Raw genomic sequence first — 25,265 nt, forward strand, 5'->3', positions numbered from 1 at the left:
AGAAAGCGCGCTTGCGGCTTCCGGCTTCCGGCGTCGTGTGCCGGTGTGAGGAGGGCGGCCGTGAGGCGCGGCTGGTGAGTGTTGGGGCGCGGTCGGGTTGGCCTGCGGGCGGCGGCGGGGCTCCCCTCTCCCTTCTCCCCGTGGCCGGCGCGCTGCCGACTCCCGCTTCTGTGCCCTCGGCAGGCGCCATGTTCCTGACCGCGCTCCTGCGCCGCGGCCGCATCCCCGGCCGGCAGTGGATCGGGAAGCACCGGCGGCCGCGACCCGTGTCGGCGCAGGCGAAGCAGAACATGGTCCGCCGCCTGGAAGTCGAGGCGGAGAACCACTACTGGCTCAGCCGGCCTTTCCTAACGGCCGAGCAGGAGCGGGGCCACGCGGCGGCCCGCCGGGCGGCCGCCTTCCAGGCGCTCAAGGCGGCGCAGGCGTCCAAGTTCCCCGCGTCCCGGCGGCTGGAGGACCAGCTCGGCCACCTCAAGGTCACCGGGAAGTGGTCCTGACCCGCGCCACGCCGCCTGCGTCCTGCGGCGACGAGCGGGAGCCTCTGGCCGGAGCCCCACGGAGCCCCGGCCAAGCCGAGCGAGTGCCTGCGACGGAGGCCCCGGGCCCGCGCTCCCCACCGCCCGCAGTGTGTTTCGGTCGGATCGCGTCTCGTTTCTCTTGTCCTGAGGCCGGAACGGACGGCGCCTGCGTCTTACGGGATGCGGAACGCAACCTGCGCGCAGCCGCAATAAAGCTGCCGACCGCGCTCTGGCCTCTGGGCCTCGGTGCGAGATTCTGCCGGGGGCTTTGCCGTGCATGCTCGCTTACCTTCTGCCGACAGGTCTTGCCTAAGCGGACATGAAAAAAATCTACTTTTCCAGTTAAACGCGCTCCTAAAAATAGCGGTTTCTGGTGAGATTTGCTCCAAAAATTGGACAATTGGACAGCGTCTATTTTGGGGGACTTCCCCCGGAACTAAGACCCTTAAGCCAGGCGGCGCAGCCAAAAAACAAACCAAACAATAGTCTGTTTAAAAAAAATCAGGTTGTCACCTCAGTATTGAAATTTAAGGATGATTTATGTGTTTTGGATATGAGTCCTTTTTCAGGTATTCTTTTTCCAGTGTTCGACTTTTCATTCTTTTAACAGAATGGCTTTCAAAGAATGGAAGTTCTTAGGTTTGATGAAGGGGACAATTGAAAATTGTTCAATAAAAGCTAAATTAAAACGTTTTTGATAAAGCCGTGTGTGCTCTGGCGTAGGCAGACCACAGTGTCGTCGCACTCAGGTAGTCCCCGTGGTTACCCGAAGGATCAGCCCCATCGCTTTCCCAAGGCAACACTGTACCTTGCCACACCTGCCAGGTGACTAAAGCAACAGTCATACTCTAACAACAACAACAGCAACAACAGCTGTTCAAATACAGGACTTTATTTATTTATTAATAAAGTAATCATTATTACGATTTTTGGAAAAAAACAAGTTTTAAAATGTTCAGCCTTCATGTTAATGTAGGTTAGGCCACCCAAAAGGCAAAGCAAAGATAACATTAAGTCATGGTCCAGGGTTACACTTATGAAAAAGAAATACAAGATTTACGGGACATGATATGTAAAAACAACCAAAGTAAACTATTTCAAATTTGTTTATATAAAAACATATTAAAGATCACTTTAAAATAGTGTCCACCTTTTCTGTAAATGGGCATAGACTAACCTGCAATCATGTACAAATGTGATAAACTCAACAGCTTTCTGAAGCTTTTAATACAAACACAATTCCTTGCTGCTTTATGCAACTCAACAAAATAATACGAAGTGAAGTCGTTAGAAAAATATGGACCTTGCTGAATCTATCTTGCATTTTTAATTTAAGTTGGAAAATATAGTTCAGATCATAAGAAACACATGAATTTTAGACTTACATATTAGCTGTATCTTATAGAATATGAGATACGGTCTTTATTTTGGCTGAAATGCAAAAATATGGTTAATTTCTCTAACAGATTAGTTAAAAATACTTTCCATTGATAGCAGTGCTAGTCCTAGAACAAAATGTAAGCAAAACATCTGTAAGTCAGTTGTCTTATCAGCGCCCCAAATATGCAGATCCTAACACTGAGCCCTTAAAATGCATCTGCTTTAAAGATGACGGAAGGGAAATCTCACATGACTGAAAATCTGAAAATCCTACAAACAGTCAAAATCTGCTATTAATAGAAATAAATTCAAGTAAACATTGCATATTTGATTTAAGCTAAGTTAACTTATGACACTTTGGATCATAACCACTAAATATGTCAAAGGATTTTAAAAAATCATCCATATGCAAAGATGAAACTATACTATGTAAGCGGTGCAAGTTCAGTGACCACTAAGCTGTAGCTGCTCTTTGGTTTGGCACAGTGACAGTGGTCAGGTGCCTCAGGTACTGAATATTCAAGTAAGTTTGTACCCACGTAAAACCAAGTTTCCTGTCTAATTTGTTTTTAATGGCAATGGCAAGACCTGAAATTCAACTTTTATTTTCCTTAAGTATTATCACAACTGTTCAAGTGTTTGAAGGAACAAAGACAGTACTAATAAATTTTGACAGGGCTTCATTCTGACCATTTCTCCGCAAAGGTTGGCAGCACTAATCAATCCCAGAGAAATACCAAAGAGTCAGCCTTTCCCTGATTCCCATACCACTTGTAGGCCCTTGCCAACAGTCATTAATATGTACAACTAAACGAAGCCAAATATTTAGAACATGGCAAATGTTGGCCATAAATTAATTAAACCAAAGGTAACTAAATTAAAAGGCTTTAGCTGAAAATTCCTGAAAAGGTGTTTACTAATGCTATTAAGATGATGTTAACATAGTGAAAGAACTGAAAAAGAAACACCACAAAAGCACCCAAATAGGTTAAAGGGAAAAGTAAGTTTCCTCAGTTGTTAGGTGCATGCAAATCCTTTGACCTGAATGTAAAAATACCCACAAGAAGTACCAGGACATTTCTGAAAGCAGTCACTTACGTTTAAACATTTACTATTTCCTTATAATACTCAAACCGCCAAACTGAAGTGGTGTTTCTGGTTGGTAAACTGATATCCCTTAACTCTCATAAGTTTTCTAGAATCAAGATTATTAAGACTACAGTGTTGAAATAAAGGTAGAAACTGTATTACAGTATTCCAAACTATATTTTCAAAGCTAAACTCATTCCTCTAGTTCAAAGGGGGAAATAATTACTTGCTTTTAACATCTAATATTAATATAGCCCATGGAATTAGACAAATCCTATAAATTATAAACCTGGAATAGTAGGCTATAAAATTTGTGCTACATTAGGAGATTATAGAGCTATCCCTAGTATATTGTTTGGCGTCCAGAAGGAACTCCAAATATACCTGTTGGACGAATGTTAAGTAAGGTATTATGCAAAATTAGAAATTGAAGAATGTTAAAGGTCGTCCAGTCGAAATCATTCTTAACACCCCTCTCCCCAACCCCATTTTATAGACAAGGAAACTATAACATGTTTTTACAGACGCTGGTTAAAACTGATCTCCACCCACCACTGGAAGCAATCAGTCATTTTAGCTTGTGTGTGTCTGACTAAGCAGAGTATAAAGGAGGAGTAACATCTGTATATTGTTTCTCCGCTATAGGACACTATTTTCCTTTAGAATCAATGCAACGATCCCTGTCACTTAGATTGGATTTCAAAAGGAAAAGGGGGATAAGTGTCTAGGCAGAAAGGGGTTGCTGTTAGGAAGTCAGATTTAAAATCCTGCATGTAAGAGTGGAATCCACCTCTCAGAGAATGGAAGCTTTGAATGATACTCAAGTGAGAATTTCCTTCTCGAGAGCAGTGTTACGCTGAACAGTTTGACCCTAGTTCAAATTGTATTTTATGTTGCTGTTTAAGCTATTATAGGATTACTGTAAAAAGTTTCAAAGCAAATTTCAGTCATTACCTAAATTGAAATTTGCAAGTCAGCTCAGCAGCAGGCAGCACTCTGAAAACATACTTTAACAGCTTTCTGTAGCTTGTCTTTCGCTTTATTTTTCTTCCAGCCACTTCTACCCAATCCTACTGTGTCCAGTATTTCTACAGCACACGTAACCTTTGTTTCTCTACCTGTATAAATACCCATGAAAGTTCAACAAGAGTATATTGAGAGCAGAGAGAAACAAAAAAATTTCTTATACTGCCAAATTTTCTTTAAGCCTTGGGCACAACACTGCACATGGTTTAATTAATGCTTAGAACTAAGCCTTCAATGAATTATACAAATATGCTCCATGTTTTAAATGATTAGGTATCTAAATCCTTCTGAGTGTTATTTTATAGCAACAATAAAAAAAATCTTTAGTAAAAATGTTGAAAAGTATAAAACAGTAACTATAAATTAGCAAACACCAAGTTGTTTTTAAAGCAATTATTTTCTTTTTCTTACACAGTACAAGCACTCTCAGCCACCATACTGACCTAGATGTACTTCACTTAAAACAAGTTTTTTACCTTGTGTTTCTGGAGTGAAAATTTATATGGATACTAAGAACTCTAATAATGTAACTCAGGTATCAAAAGAATACATACGCCATGTTAACATGTGACCTGACAGCTCATATTATAGCATATCATAATACGTTATTATGAGTAAATGTTATTTCCAAAGTAAAATTAAGTCACTTTTGTAGCTGTAAGTCAGTGTTGAACAAGTGGGCTCATTTAAGATTAAGGCATCTTCCAGCTCTGGAGCAGTGCTTCTGTGGATCCAACAATCTGTACAAAGGTTTCCTTTTTTAAAAAATATATCTTCATTTATACTTCAATTATTTAATTCCACTGATCATCATCTTGCGTATAAAACTGAAAATATTCAGTCCATAATGTTTTTTATAAACCTATAAAACCGGAAACAATTGAATTATTGATTAAAACTTGATTTTATATTTCTGAAAATAAGATTAAATAGTTCTTTGGGCTAAGGTATAAAGCTGCTAATACAACACAAAAGGAAAGAAATACTTTAATATTACTAATATTCTAATAATAATAAAGGTTCTTAGATGCTGTAAATAAGGGACAGATCACTGACTTTCCCTGAAGCCATTAAGTGAGCATTTTAATAGAGGCAGATCCTTACACTTTTCCCTTAGTGTTAACTTGGGCATAATCTGAGAAGACTGCTATCAGATGTTTATGGGAATTTCAGTGAGGATTCTCAACCATCGCGAGCATCAGCCATTGTTCCGCCGACAGCCTACACTGAGAAGACGCGGTGGGGCTGCCAATGACACGGGATCACCGCCTGCAGCTCCTGCTGCCCTCTGCCTGCCCGGAGCCCCACCGGGGGCTGTTTCTGATGCTCTCTGAGTCTTAGGCTCTGGCTGTGACTTGGACATGGACTCCAGGTCCTTGTAAGGAACTGAATGCTAATGATAAACACCAAGCAAGGAAGCAGATGTCCCCTAGATGAGACTACAGATGAGAACAGAGCAACTGAGGTAATAAAGGTGTGTTGTCTTAAGCTGCTAAGTGTGTGATAATTTGTTAGGTAGCAATAGGTAACCAAGAAACACTACACGTAGGTTTTCAAAACTCTAACAGCTGCGCGTGATGCTGCTGAGCCAGTGAGCTTAGCTTCCGACTTGAATGTGCATACCTGTCTTCTCTGTTTTTAAGCAGCAGGAGAGTTCACTACATCCCTGCATTCAGTCAGTGTTAGCACTGCCCTCACTGCTCCTACTGGCCCATGGGGAAGGGCTTCTATTCCTACTTCAATCAACCTCCTCTGGCTACCGCGCCTCCTCTGGCTACTGCAAAGGCATCACTGACTCATGTACTTGGCTGCAGTAAGCTGCTCTTCTGCTGTATCTTTTACCAAGTAAATAACATCAATGAACCTCTTAAGTCTTTTTTTCAGACTTTAATCTTAGTCACTCTTCTCTGGATCAAATATCTTCAGTAGTGGGCAAAAGTCACCTTTTTTCCTTAAACTAATTAATAAGGTACCGTTCAGTGAAAAGGGTAGTTGTCCATATACCAATCCTAACAATTTTTATTAGTTTCCTCATTAATCTACCAATAAATATCCAGTAAGATCATGCTAGGAGTGGTAAGAAAAATGGGAGTTAGGCAGACGTTACCTTCCAATCTCTCCTGAACTACCTGATTTTGCTGATATAATGGAAAGAGTAAAAAAGACTGAATTGCAAACTGTTTTGAGATTATGACATGCAAATAAACTAATTTTTGGAGAAATTACCTTTATACTGTCTTACCTTGCTCTTATTCAACTGGTTAGTTATGAACAAGTGGTACTCAATTTTCTATTGCCACTGTTACATGGTTATTTGTCCCTGTAAGCACATAATTATATATGACATGACAAAAAAAGAAGTATTAAGTTTCTGGCTAAATGGTAAAATTGATGATTACAGTAAAAGCAAGTATATGTAAGCACTAAATAGGCTTCTGGTGCCAACCATTTGCCTTCCGTTAGAACCCAGAAGGAAGGAAAGCAGTGCTAAAATCTCAAAGTCTGGTTTTATGCTTATTTTTGTAAAAACGTCCATTGGCTCTAAAGATGTTCAGGAGCAATAATTTCAAGTTCACAAATGGATTTTTCCCTTTATTTTATACTGAGGGTCTAATGACCTGAATGAAGATCTTTTTTTAAAAATTTATTTTATTTTATTTATTTATTTTTGGCTGTGCTGGGTCTTTGTTGTGGTGCACGGGCTTCTCACTGCAGTGGCCTCTCTTGTTGCGGAGCACAGGCTCCAGGCACGTGGGCTTGAGTAGTTGTGGCACACGGGCTCAGTAGTTGTGGCTCACGGGCTCCAGAGCACAGGCCCAGCAGCTGCAGCACATGGGCTCTGTTGCTCTGTGGCATGTGGGATCCTCCCGGACCAGGGCTCGAACCTGTGTCCCCTGCATTGGCAGGTGGATTCCTAACCCTTGGGCCACCAGGGAAGTCCCCTGAATGAAGGTCTCAATGAAACTAATTTAAGAGAATTTAAATGCTGCTGAAAGCCAAAATGACAATAACAACAAATCAGAAATCGTGACAGCAAGCTTTCAAGTTTTAGGGTATTTCCTAGAGTTAGTACCAAACCATTTTCCTACAGTGCAAGAAGAATGTTATTACTAGTATTATTAAGAACCACAGATATGTTTTAAGCTATAATGCTAGTGAGTGGCCAGACTATATTATAAACCGAGGCCTGATTCAAAAGCCCACTTGTGTCTTATCAACTGTTGTATAATGTACCACAGTTCATGAAATGATTAAGAGTCATCATGGTTCAAATACATTCAGTGCACTCTTTTTATACTAAGACAAGACAGCCAAAGAGTACAAGGCATTTCAAAATTATTTTCAAATAAGCAAAAGCTATGACCCCCAAATTAACCTTGTTTAAGCATTATCCAGAATATTATGCCGAAAGAATTTTCTACATCTGAGGTGACAAAACACACGGCTGGGTAACAACAAGGAAAAACAAAATTATGAACAGAAAAAAACACAGCAGCAGCCACTACACTTCCTCACTCAACCTTCGCCTCCGTGAAAGCTACCAGTAAACGCTAACGGCCCACGTGTAAGATATTTTATTAAAAAGTCTCAAATATTTTAGTATTTTAAAATAGCACATAATGTATTTTAATTTTTCCACATTTATTAAACCTGGTGATTTTCATTTTAACCAGACAAAGCAATGTTTTCAGATGACGGCATTACCTGATCTGGTAACACCTTCTTCAGATCCATTCTCTAGCCACTGAGATTCACTGTCCAACAAGCGGTTTTTTGATTCACTAAGCGGTTTGATAGGAAAGGGTGGGTTTGAGCCAACACTGAAAGAGGAGCAAATAATTTAGTAAATAGTCTAATGCTCAATTAATAATACTTAATTAATAAGCAGCAAATTAGTATTCCTTCTCCTAAATATGTGAGGGCAACTCATGAGATCTCAGCACTCTGAAAAAGCTCCATCTTCAGGAGAAAATGTGCCCCAACCCCCCGCATTAAATGGCTCTCTAGACCCAAGAACTTGTACTCAGCACTGCCAACGAAAACAATTAGATGAAAGAAAAACAGCTTCAGAGGCCAATCTGAAACATTTTTAACATGTTAATCAAGAGCCGTAAGGTAGCACAAGGACAGGTGAGGATCTATGTCTGTGGCCAGGACAAAAAGATTACCTGTCATTTCCCAAGTTTTCTGCTTTCTACCTCTGCAGTATAGATCTAAGGGGAAAAAATGATTTAGTGATTTAGCGTAGACTTAGTTTTCTAGCTAAGACATCCAGGGAGGGAGGGAATGGAGGAAAAAAAGAAGGAAAAGGGAACTAGTATTGTTGGGGACCCACTATGGGCAGACGCTGTGCTGGGTGCTTTCTACACACCATCGCAATCTTCACAATAACCCCCGAAGGGAGTACAAATCCTCCTCTCATAGAGCTGGCAGCTGAGGCTCAGACAGTTTAAGTAACTTCTTGGAGCTCTGAGGTCCTAGGTTCTAAGGCCTATGTTCTTCCAAAATTAATCCGCTAGCTTGGAATTTATAATCCCTCCTCCCCCACAACTTATTTCTGTAGTCAGTAAGTTTCAAGTGTTTCACTTTGACAGAAGCATCTCTATCTCCTTTAAAATTTCATTTAAAATGAACTATTTCTCTGAATTTATGAATCAGTGTGCTCGCCATACAAACTCTGAGAAAATATCCTCTAAGACGAAGAAGAAAAATTTTGTATTTGTATTTTTGAATCCTCATTAATATCATTTTCACGCTGCAGTTAAAATCTGTTTATCAAAATAAAATGGTGAATAGTACAATGACTAACTTCTTTGAAAATGTAACTGATATAAACCAACATAATCAAATCTTGAAAGAGTCTTCGTTTCTAGGAAGAGGCAGCGCAGGTAGCGTAGCCGTGCTTCCTACCCTGCCAGACGCATCCAGTGACATGAGACTGTCCTGCTTCAACTACTAACAGCAAGCGTTCACTTTATTACTCTCAAAAGTGTTCTGGTTTGAATCATAAAAAAATATGGTTATCCTGAGCATATCAGCTATATCCACATTTTAACCCTCAGTTAAAAAAACTGAATAGAATTTCTCTTTATCTGTGCTGGCTTGCTACGTCACTACTATATTCATCTATGTATCACACACACACACACACAGTTTGCTCTATAATGAATTCTGAAAAACGTAATGACAAGAAGCGCACCTTCTGGTATTTTCACTGTGGTTTGAAACAGATGCTTGTTCTGGATCCGTCCCCACAAGACGAGTCGGAAAACTGCAGCCATCACCCTGACTGCATAAGAAAAATATCAGTGATAATTTAATCATGTTCAGTTCAATCTAAGTGGTCAATTTAACACCTATTTTCCAGAGGCATGGTATAAAATGATCACAACTTGTCTTTCAGAGAATGATTTCTAAGATTTCTAATTTAGACAGTTATTAGACTCTACTGAGGAAGTAAGTCTTTTTCTTTTATAATTTACATATAGTTAAAAATAGTATCTTCCATGACTATTAAAATGATCATGTCTATTAAAGTTATGATAAACATACATATTCAAATATTTGGGTAACTGACCTGCTTATCACAATCATTTAAAGATATCATAAATGCTCAAACTGAAATTCAAGATGTAAGTTCCACATATTTATTTATTCAACAACGTTCATTAAACGAAAATATACTGGATGTTCTGAGTACCATTTGAAGTGCTAGGGATATACCACTGAACAAAAGAAAAGAAAATCTCTGGCTTCAAGAAGTTCACAACTTAAAAAAAAGTACAGCTATGCCTTCTACATTCTAAAAACATCAAAACTGTGTACCGCAGGGAATTCCATTTCCAGCCAAGATGGATTAAACGGTATATTTGACCTCCTGTTGAACAGTACATACAACAACTCTTTTCAAAACAGGCAGCACAGAACTGTGGTGTCTGAAAGAAGAGAAACCAACCAAGGAGTTGCAGCTTCTGCCAGAACTTGAGCACCAACAGGGGGATGTGCAGAGCAAGGTGGTCTCACTGAATTAAGGTGACAGAGATGGGAGTTCCGAGAAGACGAAGAGGTTTGCTTCTATCGGACAGAGCTGAGGAAGAGGGATATGTGCAGAGAAAGGGCTACAGAAATCTGCACAGGGTTTTACTTGAGTCTTCTGATGAATACTAAGCCACACATGTGAATCTGGGAAAAGAACAACTGGGGAGTGTAAGCTGAACAATTCAGAGCCTGCCCAGCACTGAAAGCCATTTGCATTCGACCTGCCAGAGTAGAGAGACCTCACTGAACATGTGGATACGGCAGAGACCGCAGCAGGCTCTCACCTTTGCTGTAGGACTAAACTTGCCCTAGAGAAAATGCTACTTTACACCCAAGCACAGGTTTCAGCAAGCATCAGGAGGACTAAGCTGAAACAGAAGTCGGCCAAAACAAAATTCAACATCCTTTAAAGGGAGACCAAATTTAAACACTCAGAATTCAAAATGTCCACCATCCAATCAAAAATTACCAGCCTAAAAAGCAGGAGAATGTGATCACAACCGGAAGAAAATAAAGTCAACAGAAAAGATTTAGAAATGACCGTGACCACTTGAAACAGAGACGCTAAACCAGTGACTATAAATATGTCCATGAATTAACTGGAGAAAGTGGATATAAAGAGAAACGAAATGTAAGATATAAAAAAGAACCAAATTGAACTTCTGGAGCTGAAAAATAGAATATCTGAAATAAGAAATTCACTGGATGAGCTTAACAGTAGACAATACAGAAGAAAAGATAAGTGAACTCACAGACGTAACAACAGAAACAATCCAATTTGAAGCAAAGAGAAAAAAGATGGAGGGGGAGAAGGGAGGGACAACAGCAATGACCGGTGGGTCACGACATACATTTAAGAGAACTGAAAAGCTAGTGGGGGAAGGGCACAGGAAGAGGGAAGCAGGCAGAAAAAACAATTGAAAATTATTTCAAAATTATTCAGATTGGACTTCCCTGGTGGCACAGTGGTTAAGAATCCTCCTGCCAATGCAGGGGACACAGGTGAGAGCCCTGATCCGGGAAGATCCCACATGCCATGGAGCAACTAAGCCCATGCACCACAACTACTGAGCCTGCGCTCTGGAGCCCGCAAGCCACAACTACTGAGCCCATGTGCCACAACTAGTGAGCCCGTGTGCCACAACTACTGCAAGCCGTGTGCCTAGAGCCTGTGCTCCGCAACAAAGAGAAGCCACTAAATGAGAAGCCCGCACACAGCAACAAAGAGTAGCCCCTGCTCGCTGCAACTAGAGAAGGCCTGCGCACAGCAACGAAGACCCAACGCAGCCAAATGAATAAATAAATAATTCAGATTTGATGAAAACTACAAGTTCATAGATCCAAGAAGCCTAATGAACTCCAAAGAGGATAAACACAAGGCAAACCATACTAAGGAACATCATCATCAGACTACTTAAAACCAGTGATAAAGATAAAATCTTAAAAGTAGCCACAGGGGAAAAAAAGACATAGTAATTTACAAGCATACCTCGTTTTATTGTGTTTCATTTTACTGTGCTTTGCAGATACTGTGATTTTTATAAATTAAAGGTTTGAGGCAACCCTACATTGAGCAAGTCTATCAGTGCCATTTTCCCAGCAGCATTTGCTCACTTTGCGTCTCTGTGTCACATTTTGGCAATTCTCACAATACTTCAAACCCTCCACCAGCAAAAAGATTACGACTTGCTGAAGGCTCAGATAACGATTAGCAGTTTTTAGCAATAAAGTATTTTTAAATCAAAGTATGTACATTGTTTTTTTTAGACATAATGCTATTGAACAATTAACAGTCTATGGTTATAGACTGTTATATGCACTGGGAAACCAAAAAATTCGTATGACTCACTTTACTATGATATTTGCTTTATTGCGGTGGTCTGGAACCAAACCTGCAATAATCTCGAGGTGTGCCTGTACAAACAGTGGAATAAAGATAAGAGAGAGGCTGATTTATTGACACAAACAACACAAGCCAGATGATAATGGAACAACATCTTCAAAGAAGGGGAAAAAAAAACAAAGACAAAAAACCCAACTGCCAACATTGAAATTTCTGTTTAGAGAAAATAACCTTAAAAAATAATAGTCTATGTTCCAACCAGTCGGAGTGGAAACACCTGAACGTAAGAGACAACAGATAAAGCGCACAGAAGAGACCGGCGCACTTGAAGATGAAACTCAGGAAAAAGACTGAACAGAAGGTGAGCAGCCACCAGTGAGCCGTGGCGGAGCCTCCTGAGGAGCCACAGACGTGTAACTGGCGTCCCTGCAGGGACAAGGCGAGGGAGGCGGCAGAAGAAATACTTAAAAGTACTTTCCAAATCTGATGAAAGTTTAAAAATTACAGATCCAAGGAGCTCAACAATCCTAAGCACGAGAATCATGAAGAAAACGACACCAGGCATGTCATAATCACATTGCAAGAAACTAGTGATAAACAAAATCTTAAAAGCAGCCAGAGAAAAATGTCATATTACACAAATAATAATAAACATATTACACAAATAATAATAAACATAATATCCACAAACTTCTCATCAGAAACAATGCAAGCAGCACCTACAATTCCACAATTCTACAACCAAGCAAAACGTCTTTCAAAAATGGAGGCAAGGGCTTCCCTGGTGGCACAGTGGTTGAGAGTCCACCTGCCGATGCAGGGGACACGGGTTCGTGCCCCGGTCCAGGAAGATCCCACATGCCGTGGAGCGGCTGGGCCCATGAGCCATGAGCCTGCGCGTCCGGAGCCTGTGCTCCGCAACGGGAGAGGCCACAACAGTGAGAGGCCCGTGTACCAAAAAAAAAAAAAAAAAAAAAAAAATGAAGGCAATTGGGAATTCCCTGGCTGTCCAGTGGTTAGGACTTTGAACTTTCACTGCTGGGGCCTGGTTCAAGCTCTGGGCAGGGAACTAAGATCCCATGTGGCGTGGCCAAAAAAAAAAAAAAAAAAAAAGAAAGAATGCAAATATGTCATTTTCAGACAAAATAACAAGCAATACAGTTCCTTGTTAAGGGAAAAAAGGAAAAAACCCACAACACTTACAAATATGGTACTTGAATTTCAAATACTTTTTCCTTCTCTATAATGACTTTTGGTATATACATGGCCTAGGATGGCTGAGAATTTGAGAGAAAAGGAACTTATGAATCATCTTGAGCATATATTCTCATTTAAATTTAAATGCAGGTAAAAACTGCATTATGTGTTGGGTCTTCTTTGATTTAAGACACAACAGAATACATAACCTGTACTGGCAATCTTTGAAGATATGGCTAATAAATATAAATTCTTATGATTCTTTACTTCACAAACTCATTTTCATTTTGAAAGAAAAAGAGTGATTCTTATTTTCTATGAATCATCTTTTTTTTCTCATTCAAATATATGCCTCAACTCTCCTTCACCCTTATAAAAAACATGACAAATAAAATATTTCATGTAATCAAGATATTCTGAGTTTTCATTCTTAAGGCTCATAATGTCATAATATACTGTATTCTCTGAATCATTTAATCAGAGAGACAATCACAGGTTCCATAATTCCTGAGACGTGCATTTTATAAACTACCTTGAAAATATTGGAAGTAGCCAATATTTCTTTTCATCACCAAAGACTTGTCTCCAATTTTTACTGCATCCAAGCGAGAAACCGTTTCCATCAGGTCCATATGAAAATGTGGGTGCACGGAATGATTCTGTTACAGATATATATTACAAAAAAGAAGAGTTAACCTATTCGAAAATTATAGGAGGGAAGGAAAGTACCAATTTTTTTTCTTTTTAAACTCTTTTGGGAAAAAATATAACCTCTTGAATATTTCATCACCCTTATAAAATGAAAATGTCAAAATAATTATGTGATATTAAGGAAGATCGACTGAAGAATGTTCAATACACCGTAGCCTTTTCCTTTCTTTTTTTTTTTTAAAGATATTCTATCTCTTGCAACTTCACTCATTCATTATGTATCAACTTCCTACTACGTGCCTATGGCAAAGCACCAGGTTTTGGGATCCCAAGGTAAAGCAGATGAAATTCTGACCAGAGAACCCAGTCTAACAAACGTCTATCAGAATGACAGTGTGATAGAGACACAGGCGGGGTGGTGGCCAAGGAAGGTAAATATGCAGGAGGTGACGCCTGAGCTCGATCCTGGGCTATGAATAATAACAAGTGAGGAAGCTGATGGGGGCCGGAACCTAGGATCTCTGTTTAAAGAAAGAATGCATTGCGGAATGTTTTATAAGCTATGGATAAGAAGGAGCCAGGGAGAGCCGGATTGGGAAAGGTTGATGACACAGAAAAGTGAAGTAAAAACTGATGGAAGAAAGTTGTAGAAGAAATGGGATGGCCTTTAGAAAAGTTCTAAAGATTAGATAGATACCAGATAGAGACAGATACCAGAAAAGACATCGTGTCCGCAGAAGTTAGAAAGAGGGTGACAGTGATGGGTTTGAAAGTAGGAATGTTTGTGTGAGGTTATAAAGGTGAGACGATAAGAATTTACTTGTGGCAACTTCTAATTTTTCTATGAAGCGTTCACAAAATAGGTAAGGAAAATAGGGAGGATGATGAAAGTCTGGAATACCTATTGTGGGTAATAAGGTGGCAAACCTGATCAGAAACACATGACATTACTGCCAAATAGAGCTGAGGGTCTAAGTGAGGTCTGAGGCTTTGAATCTGTAGTTGTGACCACCTCTGGGGGAGCGAGACGGCCTTCACCAGCTCTCTCCAGCCCCATCGCACTGGGAGAAGAATGCATCGCTGGAATAACCTGGGTCAGGGGCTGGCAAAGGCGTTATGGGAGAAGAGGCACTTAGGGGCGTGTGTAATGCGAGGGTGCTGCTGGGAGCTTGGGGGCATTTATTATAGGATCTAGAATGGAAAAGGGTGAGAAACAAAACCAGAAGGGAAAGGAACGTGGGAGAAAAGTGGTGGAGTGTGGAGGACTCAGTAAGCTAAAAAGGGCGCGCACTGGAACACGGAAAGGGAAAACTGAACAGATAAAGACTGTGGTCAGAGAATGGAAACTTCAAGGTGAAAATGTGAGGCCTCTTCAGTTTCAAGTGATGAAAGGTTCAGTGTTTGGGTACAGGAATGACTGGCTATCAGGATCAAAGAGACCAACCAGCCTTTCTGGGGTGACAGCGGCAGTTTGAATGTATTAATAGAAACTCTGTAACATGAGAAATGATTCAAGGTAGGGCGGTGACAGCTATGAGGAAGGTACAAGTGATGCCCCAAAGGACATCTGGAAGCAGCAGTGGAGAGCTGGGTAACACCAGGGTGTGTGGGGAGTGGTGTGTTAGGGGAAGGTTTTTCAAAGTGTGGGTTTAAACATCTGAATAGGCTGTAAAATCAATTCAGTGCTTTGAAACCAGCATTTCTTTTTAAAGAACTGGAACAGAAAATATTAGAGTATTTTGGACAGAGTAGACATTAATGATGTTTTACGAAGATTCTGCTTTTTCTACTTACATAATTTTATAAATGTGTGTGCATGCACTAGGTAGTGATATAAAATGATGCATTTCTTACCGGAGTCACTGGTAAAAACGTTTGAAAAAGATTGTTTTTAAAAGAACAATGTGTTTCCCAGGAAGCACTCACCTCTCAGACACCTACAGGGTTTGGGTGGGAAACAAATGAAGCAGGGTGGGAACCGAGGCCAATTAAATGCTCGTGGCCACCGAAGCAGTCAGCCACTACTGAGCTCCTACCGAATGACACCAGGTGGGAAAAGAGGGCCACCAGAGCCGTCAGTTTTGAAAAGAAGAAATCTCCTTTTCTGTGAGAAATCTCTCAGTGTCCAGCTGCTTGGGAGGTCTGAAGAGCTAGGCTTTGCATGTGGGCTGCCTTCTGTGACCTCGGGTTAAAGGTGAAGAGATGACAGGATATTCTGTGACGATGATAAATTAATTGACATGAGGAAGCTTATTCACATGGGAAGGGATGAAAGCATGGGAAGTGGAGGAGAAGCAACAGCAGAGTGAGCTGGGAAAGGCGGGGCACCGCACCCTTACCCTGGAAGCCGTCATATTTTACAGGACTCCAAAGACACGAGATTAAAGTGATCCAAATAAAAAAGTACCTAAGAATCTCCCTACAGCGTCTGCATCTTTCTGTGTTAAAATATGTCCAACTCTCCTTTAGACAGCAGGGAGTGTTTAACTTTCTTTGGAAACGCTGTGACAGATCCCCATTTTGTTAGCCAATACCTCAATATTCCAGTTATGGCTGGTGTTGCTGTTTACATGCCAATGGTTTAGTCTGAGCGCCACACCACTGTTGTTTAAGGAGTGTGTGTCAGGCTTCCCTGGTGGCGCAGTGGTTGAGAGTCCGCCTGCCGATGCAGGGGACACGGGTTCGTGCCCCGGTCCGGGAAGATCCCACATGCCACGGAGCGGCTGGGCCCGTGAGCCATGGCCGCTGACCCTGCGCGTCCGGAGCCTGTGCTCCGCAACGGGAGAGGCCACAGCAGTGAGAGGCCCGCGTACCGCAAAAAAAAAAAAAAAAAAAAAAAAAAAAAAAGTGTGTGTCCAATTATTGGAATACCTTACTGAATTCTTCCCCAATATTTTCATTTTAAAAAAATGAGCAAAAAAGGGACATAAGTGCTAACATTAGTGATACAACAAATGCAGGAAACAGCTTTTATTAAAATTTATAAAATATAGTCAGTTCTCTACTTTTATGTACAACACACTACTGAAAAATTATAGAAAAGTCAATCTTACTTCCTCAACCTTCTCAGAATTATGAACCTTTACATTTATTAAACAGCCATTGTTCCTATCCCGTCCAAGTTAATTTTAATACAGAATTATTTTATCTTTATCATCTTTTGTCCTTCTCTAGATTTCATGTTCATCTGTGTCCATTTTCCTAAATAATTATGCTTTATTTTAACCTACTTACCTATGGTTGTTCTGTTTTTTCCAACTAGCCAGCAGTGGTAGCTGAGAAGTGACAATACGCTGATGAAGAACATTGTCGACACAAAGAATAGAAAAAGTATGTGGAATTTTGCACGTGTATCTGAGAGTTCATTCTGAGGAAAGAAAAAAGAACACTTACTTTTCAGAATAGTCAACCTCCAAAATATACTCTTACAAATTTGGTTCTTCCTGAAGATTGCTGAATTCGCCAAAAAATTACCAGATATGAGAAGTAATAAAATAAATTAGGTAATACATCCAAAACAACATTTCCCAAAGCAGAGAATTGGTATTATCAGAGGGGCTTGCTTACATAACATGTCAGAAAGAGTCACTTTAAAAACCGCTCTTGGGCGTCCCTGGTGGCGCAGTGGTTGAGAGTCCGCCTGCCGATGCAGGGGACGCGGGTTCGTGCTCCGGTCCAGGAAGATCCCACATGCCGCGGAGCGGCTGGGCCTGTGAGCCATGGCCGCTGAGCCTGCGCGTCCGGAGCCTGTGCTCCGCAACAGGAGAGGCCACAACAGTGAGAGGCCCGTGTACCACACACACACACACACACAAAAGTAAAAAACCGCTCTTAAATTTTAGCAATAGTTTCAGTAATAAAATAAAAGGATGGACATTTTTACCCAACGTTTTTCTTTTGTACTTTATACACATATTCAGGCTTTCCCCAACATCCAGGATACACGAGGGTTTTCTCCATCTACGCTACTATTTGCTTGTTTTAATTATATAACCAGAAACTAATTGTGATAAATTTATTTTTGGATTTCCCTAGTCTCTGTCTTCGGAACACCACTGCACACAGTCATCCCTTCAGCTGCTTCCATTCCTACCTCTTCAATCCTTTCTCCTTTCCTACAGAGCCTGTTTTGGTAATTACCGATTTTGGTATGTCAATTTGCCACGAGGCACTAGTGAACGAAAACAGCTTCTGTTACCCGTTCTAATGGCTAGATTCATTTCAACAGAAGCAAAGCGTTAACCCAGAAGAAGTCAGTCTCTAGCATGAGGATTAGAAGGAAGCCTTTACGCATTCGCTCTCACGACAAAGCCGCACAGCCAACCACAGCCTCACACAACAAGAGCTGCTCCTGCTTGATTTAAACACTGTTTACAGGCTAACAGGACGGTTTTTAGCATTAGGTGATTCTGACATCTATCTTCTCCTCTTCTCTTCCAGAGTAGCCGCAATACCTTTTAAATACATCAAGTGATTCTTCTATCTCCCCATCTTGTGAGACAAATGAGTACTATACATACTCACTATCAATGTCACAAAAAAGATGGCAAGAATATCATGGCAATGATGTATTTTTTTTTAAATTTATTTAATTTATTTATTTTTGGCTGCGTTGGGTCTTCGTTGCTGCGTGCGGGCTTTCTCTAGTTGTGGAGAGCAGGGGCTACTCTTCGTTGTGGTGCGCGGGCTTCTCATTGCAGTGGCTTCTCTTGTTGCAGAGCACGGGCTGTAGGCGTGTGGGCTTCCGTAGTTGCGGCACATGCGCTCAGTAGTTGTGGCTCACGGGCTCTAGAGTGCAGGCTCAGTAGTTGTGGCACACGGGCTTAGTTGCTCTGTGGCACGTGGGATCTTCCCAGACCAGGGCTCGAACCCGTGTCCCCTGCATTGGCAGGTGGATTCTCAACCACTGCGCCACCAGGGAGGCCTGCAATGATGTATTTTACCTCTGGACAACTCTGTAGATTTCCGGTGGCAAAGCTTGTATAAATAGAGACAACGCATTAAGAAACCACTTTTTTTTTTCTTTTTTTCTTTATTTTTGCTGTACGCAGGCCTCTCACTGCTGTGGCCTCTCCCGTCGCGGAGCACAGGCTCCGGACGCGCAGGCTCAGCAGCCATGGCTCACATGCCCAGCCGCTCCGCGGCATGTGGGATCTTCCCGGACCGGGGCACGAACCCGTGTCCCCTGCATCGGCAGGCGGACTCTCAACCACTGCGCCACCAGGGAAGCCCAAGAAACCACTTTTTATACAAAACTATCCTGCGCACTATTGTTATAAACCTTTCATGTTTGGAAGGACCACTAAGACGTGGCTCTCTAAAGGCCATCAACGACGTTTCCTCAAAAACCACAAAAGAACATTCCGCTCTCCAAGCACATTTAGGGTACACTTTACACACCTTTCCACAAAGTTTTTAAAACAGAGATTTGTATCTAGGAAAGCATAAAATTGATTTTTTTAGCAAACAGGTTTTTAAAAGCTTCGGATGAGTAGTTTCTAAAAGCTAGATCTAATAATTTCTCACCTGCCTCAATGGTACTGCAGTAGCCTTCCAAGGGGTGCCGTCTCCTCCCCTCCGGTCTACTTTCCACAAAGCAGCCAGAGGGACCCTTTATAAGGCCGATGGCGTTACCCCCTGCTCCCCATTCCACGGCCCTTGCAACGCCCGCAAAGACCCTGCATCTCTGGCCGCCTCCTGGACCCGTTCCCCTGTTCATCTAGGCCAGCCTTGCCAGCGGTCTGGCATGGTGCTCCTCTGGGCCTTTACGCTAAAGGTCAGATGTCTCCTCTGTTCGAAACACTCTTCTCTCAGGTATCCATTAAGTCCCGTCAAGTCTTCGCTCAGCTTTCTTACTGAGGCCTACCACAATCACGCTTAAAAAACTTCAGATGTAATTGACGTATAATGTTATTTTAGTTCCAGTAGTTCAACATAATGATTCCATATATGTCTAAATGGCAAAATGATCACTACAGTAAGTCTAGTTAACATCCATCACCACACAGAGTCACAAAACCTTTTTTCTTGTGAGGAGATCTTTCAAGACCTACCCTTAGACACTTCCAAATATACTTATTAGCCACAGTCACCATGTCGTACATTACAGCCCCAGGCTTATTCTGCCACCTTCTCCCACTTCGCCTATCCCCCACCCCACACTTCTGACAACCACCAAAATGTTCTTTGTATCTATGGGTTTTTTTTTTATTCCACATAAAAGTTAGATAATATGGTATTTGTTTTTCTCTGTCTGACTTTATTCCCTTATGATAATGCCCTCAAGGTCCATCTGAGTTGTCAAAAACGGCAAGATTTCCTTCTTGTTCTATGGCAGAATTTATACCATTTATGCAACGGTATAAATTCCGTTGCATATTTATACTACAATTTCTTCATCCACCAATGTAAACTTAAGAGTGTTTTCATGTCTTGGCTGTCATAAACAATGCTGCAATGAACACAGGGATGCAGATATCTTTTTGAGTTAGTGTTTTCCTTTCTTTTGGATATACTCCCAGCAGTGGAATTCCTGGATTGTATAATAGTTCTAATTTTAATTTTTTGAGGACTCTCCGTACCATTCTCCATAATGGCCGCGCTAATTTACACTCCCACCAACAGCACACAAGGGCTCTCTTTTCTCCACATCCTTGCCAAAACTTGTTATTTCTTGTCTTTTTGGTAATGGCCATTCTGACAGGTGTGAGGTGGTACCCTGCCGTGGTCTGGTTTGCACTTCCCTGATGATTAGTGATGCCGAGCATCTTTGCAGGTGTCTGTTGGCCATCTGCATGTCTTCACTGGAAAAATGTCTATTCAGATCTTCTGACCATTTTTTGTTGTTGTTGTTGTTGTTTTTGTTTTTGTTTTTTTGGTGGTACGCGGGCCTCTCACTGCTGCGGCCTCTCCCTTTGCGGAGCACAGGCTCCAGACACACAGGCTCAGCGGCCATGGCTCACGGGCCCAGCCGCTCCGCGGCATGTGGGATCTTCCCGGACCGGGGCACGAACCTGTGTCCCCTGCATCAGCAGGCAGACTCTCAACCACTGCGCCACCAGGGAAGCCCCTGACCATTTTTTAATCAGATTGTTTTGTTTTTGCTATTAAGTTGTATGAGTTCTTTATATATTTTGAATATTACTCCTTATCAGATACACAGTTTTCAAATATTTTCTTCCATTTAGCAGGCTGCCTTTTCATTTTGTTAATGATTTCCTTTTCTGTGCAGAAGCTTCTAGTGTGACATGGTCCCACTTGTTTAGTTTTGCTTTTGTGGCTTTTGCATTTGATGTCAAATCCAAAACCTCATCGCCAAGGCTGATGTCAAGGAGCTTACCACCTGTATTTCTTCTAGATTTACGATTTCAGGTCTCATGTTCAAGTCTCTAGTCCATTTGGAATTGATCTTTGTCTATGATGTAGGATTGAGGTTCAGTTTCACTCTTTTGCATGTGGCTGCCCAGGTTTCCCAGCATCCTTTACTGAAGAGACTGTCCTTTCCCCATTGTACCTTCTTGGCTCCTTGTCATAAATTAACTGACCGTACGTGCATGGGTTGATCTCTGTGCTCTCTTATTCTGTTCCACTGATCTATGTGTCTGTTTTTATTCCAATAACATACTGTTTTGATTACTACAGATGTGTAATATAATTTGAAATCAGGAAGTGAGATGCCTCTGGCTTTGTTCTTTTTCTTCAAGACTGCTTTGGTTATTTGGCTCTTTTGTGGTTCTACGCACATTTTAGGATTGTTCTATTTCTGTGGAAAATGGCATTGGAATTTTGATGGGGACGGCACTGACTCTGTAGATTGCTTTGGGTAGTATGGACATTTTAAACAATATGAATTCTTCCAATCCATAATCACAGATTATTTTTTTCTAACAGTTTTTTTGTAGACTCTACAATTTTCTAATATGTCACTTGAAAACAGAGACAGTTTTACTTCTTCCTTTCCTATCTGGATGCATTTTATTTCTTTTACTTGCCTAACTGTCCTGGCTGCCTAAGACTTTCGATACTATGTTGAATAAAAGTGGCAAGAATGGGCAACCTTGTCTTGTTCCTGATATTAGAGGAAAAGCTTTCAGCTTTTCACCACTGAGTATGATGTTAGCTGTAGGCTTGTCAATATATGGCCTTTATTAAGCTGAGGTGCATTCCCTCTATACCCATTTTGTAGACAGTTTTTATCATAAATGGATGCTGAATTTTGACAAATGCTTTTTCTGCATCTATTGAGATGATGATACAATTTTTATCCTTCATTCTGTTAATGTGGTGTATCACGTTGACTGATGTGCAGATGTTGAACCATCCTTGCCTCCCTGGAATAAATCCCACTTGATCATAGTGTATGGTCCTTTTAATGTATTGTTGAATTTGGTTTGCTAATATTTTGTTGAGGATTTTTAAATCTATGTTCATCAGGGATACTGGCCTGTAATTTTCTTGTGGTGACCTTGTTTGGTTTTACTATTGGGGTAACACTGACCTTATAAAGTGAATCTGGAAGTGTTCTCTCTTCCATTTTTGGGAAGTCTGAGAAGGACAGGTGTTAACTCTTCACCTGTGAAGCCACCTGGTCTGGGACTTTTGTTTGTTGGGACGTTTTTGATTACTTATTCAATCTCCTTACTATTAATGAGTCTGTTCAGATTTTCTATTTCTTCATGATTCAGTCTTGGTAGGTTGTATGTTTCTAGGAATTTATCCATTTTTTCTAGGTTATCCAATTAACTGGCATATAATTGTTCATAGAAATCTCCTTGATCCTTTGTATTTATCAGTTGTAATGTCTCTCTCTCTTTTTTTTTAATATTTATTTTTGGCTGTGTTGGATCTTTGTTGCTGTGCACTGGATTTCTCTAGGTTCTCTAGTTGCACCACCAGGAAAGCCCTAAGAGCTGGTTTCTTGTAAAGATAAACAGAATAGACAGGCCTTTCCCTTGTCTCACCAAGAAAAAAAGAGAAGACTCAAAATCAGAAATGAAAGAGGACTTCCCTGGTGGCACAGTGGTTAAGAATCTGCCTGCCAATGCAGGGGACATGGGTTCGATCCCTGGTCCGTGAAGATCCCACATACCGTGGAGCAACTAAGCCCGTGCGCTGCAACTACTGAGCCTATGCTCTAGAGCCCACGAGCCACAACTCCTGAGCCCGCGTGCCACAACTACTGAAGCCCACACACCTAGAGCCCGTGCTCCACACAAGAGAAGCCACCGCAATGAGAAGCCTGTGCACCCACAAGGAGGAGAGGCCCCCGTTCACCACAACTAGAGAAAGCCTGCGTGCAACAACAAAGACCCAACTCAGCCAAAAATAGACAAAACAAAACCCCCCAAAAACAGCTCTTAGTTTCACTCATCTTTTTAGTTTCTGTTCCATTTATTTTCACTCTGATCTTTATTTCCTTCCTTTTAGCGCTTTTTAAAAAATTTTAATCTTGGCTGCTCTGCAGGGCATGTGGGATCTTAGTTCCCCAGTCAGGGACTGAACTCAAGCCCCCTGCAATGGCAGCATGGAGTCTTAACCACTGGACCACCAGGGAAGCCCCTAACTTCAGGCTTTTTTCTTTTTCTAGTTCCTTGAAGTGTAAAATTAGGTTACTTGAGATCTTTCTTACTTCTTAACACAGGTTTATCTCTATGAACTTCCCTCTTAGAACTGCTTCTGCTGCATCCCATATGTTTTGTTATGTTGTATTTCCATTTTCATTTGTCTCAAGATATTTTTTGATTCCTTCTTTCATCCATTGGTTGTTCAGTTGCATGTTTAATCTAAACATATTTGTGAATTTTCCAGTTTTTTTTTCTTGGAATTGATTTCTAGTTTCATATCACTGTAATTAAAAAAGATGCTTGCTATGATTTCAATATTCTTAAATTTGCAAGACTTGTTTTGTGACCTAACACGTAACCTATCATGGAGGACGTTCCATATGCACTTGAGAAAAACGTGTATTCTGTTGCTTTTGGATGAAGTGTTCTGTATAAATTTGTTAAGTCCATTTGGACTAAAGTGTCATTTAAGTCCAATGTTTCTTTATTTCATTTCTGTCTAGATGATTCATCCACTGATGAAAGTGGGGTATTAAAGTCCCTTACTATCATTGTCTTGCTGTCTATTTCTCCCTTTACTTCTGTTAATATCTACTTTATATATTTAGGTGCTCCTTTGTTGCGTGCATAAATGTTCTTTTTTTTTTTCCCCCGTGCCGTGTGGCATGTGGGATCTTGGTTCCCTGACCAGGGATCGAACCCATGCCCCCTGCATTGGAAGCGTGGAGTCTTAACCACTGGAACGCCAGAGAAATCCCGCATAAATATTCTTATCTCGGATATCCACTAAGTTCCTTCAAGTCTTGCTCAAATCTAATCTTCTTATGGAGGTCTGCCACGATCACTCTCTTTAGTGCTATAACCTGTGCCCGTCATACCTCCCTCCCCACACACTTGCTAAACCCCTTACTCTGCTCTACTTGTTCTTCACAGCATTTACTTTCTAATATACAATATAATGTACTTATTTATGATGTTTATTATTTGTTTCCCCTTTCTCAAAAGTACATTCTACAAAGACAGAGCTCTTGGTCTCTTCTGTATATTGATATATCCCAAGTGCCTAGAACATATGTGCCTGGCACATAGTAATTGTTGAAGAATGGAGAAAAAAGTAGACTTTAGTCTATTAGTCTTTCCTTACTCATGATGACTCTCAAAAATTTTTTTTTTTTGACTCAAAAATTTTGTTGTTGTTGTTTGTTTATTATTATTTTTGCCTGCGTTGGGTCTGTTGCTGCGCGCGGGCTTTCTCTAGTTGCGACGAGCAGGAGCTACTCTTTGTGGTATGCGGGCTTCTCAATGCAGTGACTTCTCTTATTGTGGAGCACGGGCTCTAGGCATGCGGGCTTCAGTAGTTGTGGTGCGCAGGCTTCAGTAGTTGTGGCTCGGGGACTCTAGAGCACAGGCTCAGTAGTTGTGGCACATGGGCTTAGTTGCTCCGCAGCATGTGGGATCTTCCCGGACCAGGGCTAGAACCCGTGTCCCCTACACTGGCAGGCGGATTCTCAACCACTGCGCCACCAGGGAAGCCCTCAAAAAGTTTTAAAATATTTATATTTTAATTAATAAATCATCACATGCAAACATAAGTTTCTGATAAAGAAATGGGAAATTCTACAATTTGGACTTCTTTCATCTGGCACAGATTCATCTTCATTTATTATTTTAAAAGAATTTTTGGCTGTGCTGCACAGTTTGCAGGATCTTAGTTCCCAAACCAGGGATTGAACCCTGGGCCACAACAGTGAAAGCAGCGGTCCTAACCACTGGACCACCAGGGAATTCCCTCCTCTTCATTTAAATAGGACCACTGAGTATGGTGAAGTAGGTTGTACACTGAACAAAGCTGCCCAACCAGGGGAACAACAGGGGCTAAAATTCATTAGGCTGATACCACACAGAACTGAGGTGCTCGTTTCTAATATGCACAAAGGGACTGCAAGTGCTAGCATACCC

At 41.2% G+C, this 25,265-nt stretch overlaps 2 protein-coding genes across 6 annotated transcripts in view; one reads left to right on the forward strand and one right to left on the reverse strand.

Annotated features, from left to right (window-relative positions):
• Positions 1–20: 20 nt before the first annotated feature.
• Positions 21–645, forward strand: MRPL57 (mitochondrial ribosomal protein L57). Of its 2 annotated transcripts, XM_079903076.1 has the most exons (2): positions 21–74; positions 184–645. In XM_079903076.1, exon 2 carries the CDS (start codon positions 189–191, stop codon positions 495–497), a length of 309 nt encoding a protein of 102 aa, XP_079759202.1. In that variant the 5' UTR covers positions 21–74; positions 184–188; the 3' UTR covers positions 498–645. The 2 variants fall into 2 exon arrangements, with proteins under 2 accessions (XP_079759202.1, XP_079759203.1); XM_079903077.1 differs by having other exon boundaries at positions 45–645.
• A 208-nt stretch (positions 646–853) lies between these two features.
• Positions 854–25,265, reverse strand: part of ZDHHC20 (zDHHC palmitoyltransferase 20) — a 73,870-nt gene continuing 49,458 nt past the window's right edge. For 2 of the 4 annotated variants that reach the window (XM_079903072.1, XM_079903074.1), the window contains exons 8-13: positions 16,978–17,110; positions 13,625–13,751; positions 9,214–9,303; positions 7,719–7,834; positions 6,256–6,333; positions 854–4,875 (exon numbers count right to left, since the gene is read on the reverse strand). In XM_079903072.1, the coding sequence (XP_079759198.1) occupies positions 6,296–6,333; positions 7,719–7,834; positions 9,214–9,303; positions 13,625–13,751; positions 16,978–17,110 (504 nt within the window). In that variant the 3' untranslated portion in view covers positions 854–4,875; positions 6,256–6,295. Of the gene's footprint in view, positions 4,876–6,255; positions 6,334–7,718; positions 7,835–8,182; positions 8,228–9,213; positions 9,304–13,624; positions 13,752–16,977; positions 17,111–25,265 lie in introns of those variants that run through there. The other 2 variants (XM_079903073.1, XM_079903075.1) reach the window with 2 other exon arrangements.

This window comes from Stenella coeruleoalba, assembly GCF_951394435.1.
Source record: "Stenella coeruleoalba genome assembly, chromosome: 18".
Taxonomy (NCBI): domain Eukaryota; kingdom Metazoa; phylum Chordata; class Mammalia; order Artiodactyla; family Delphinidae; genus Stenella; species Stenella coeruleoalba.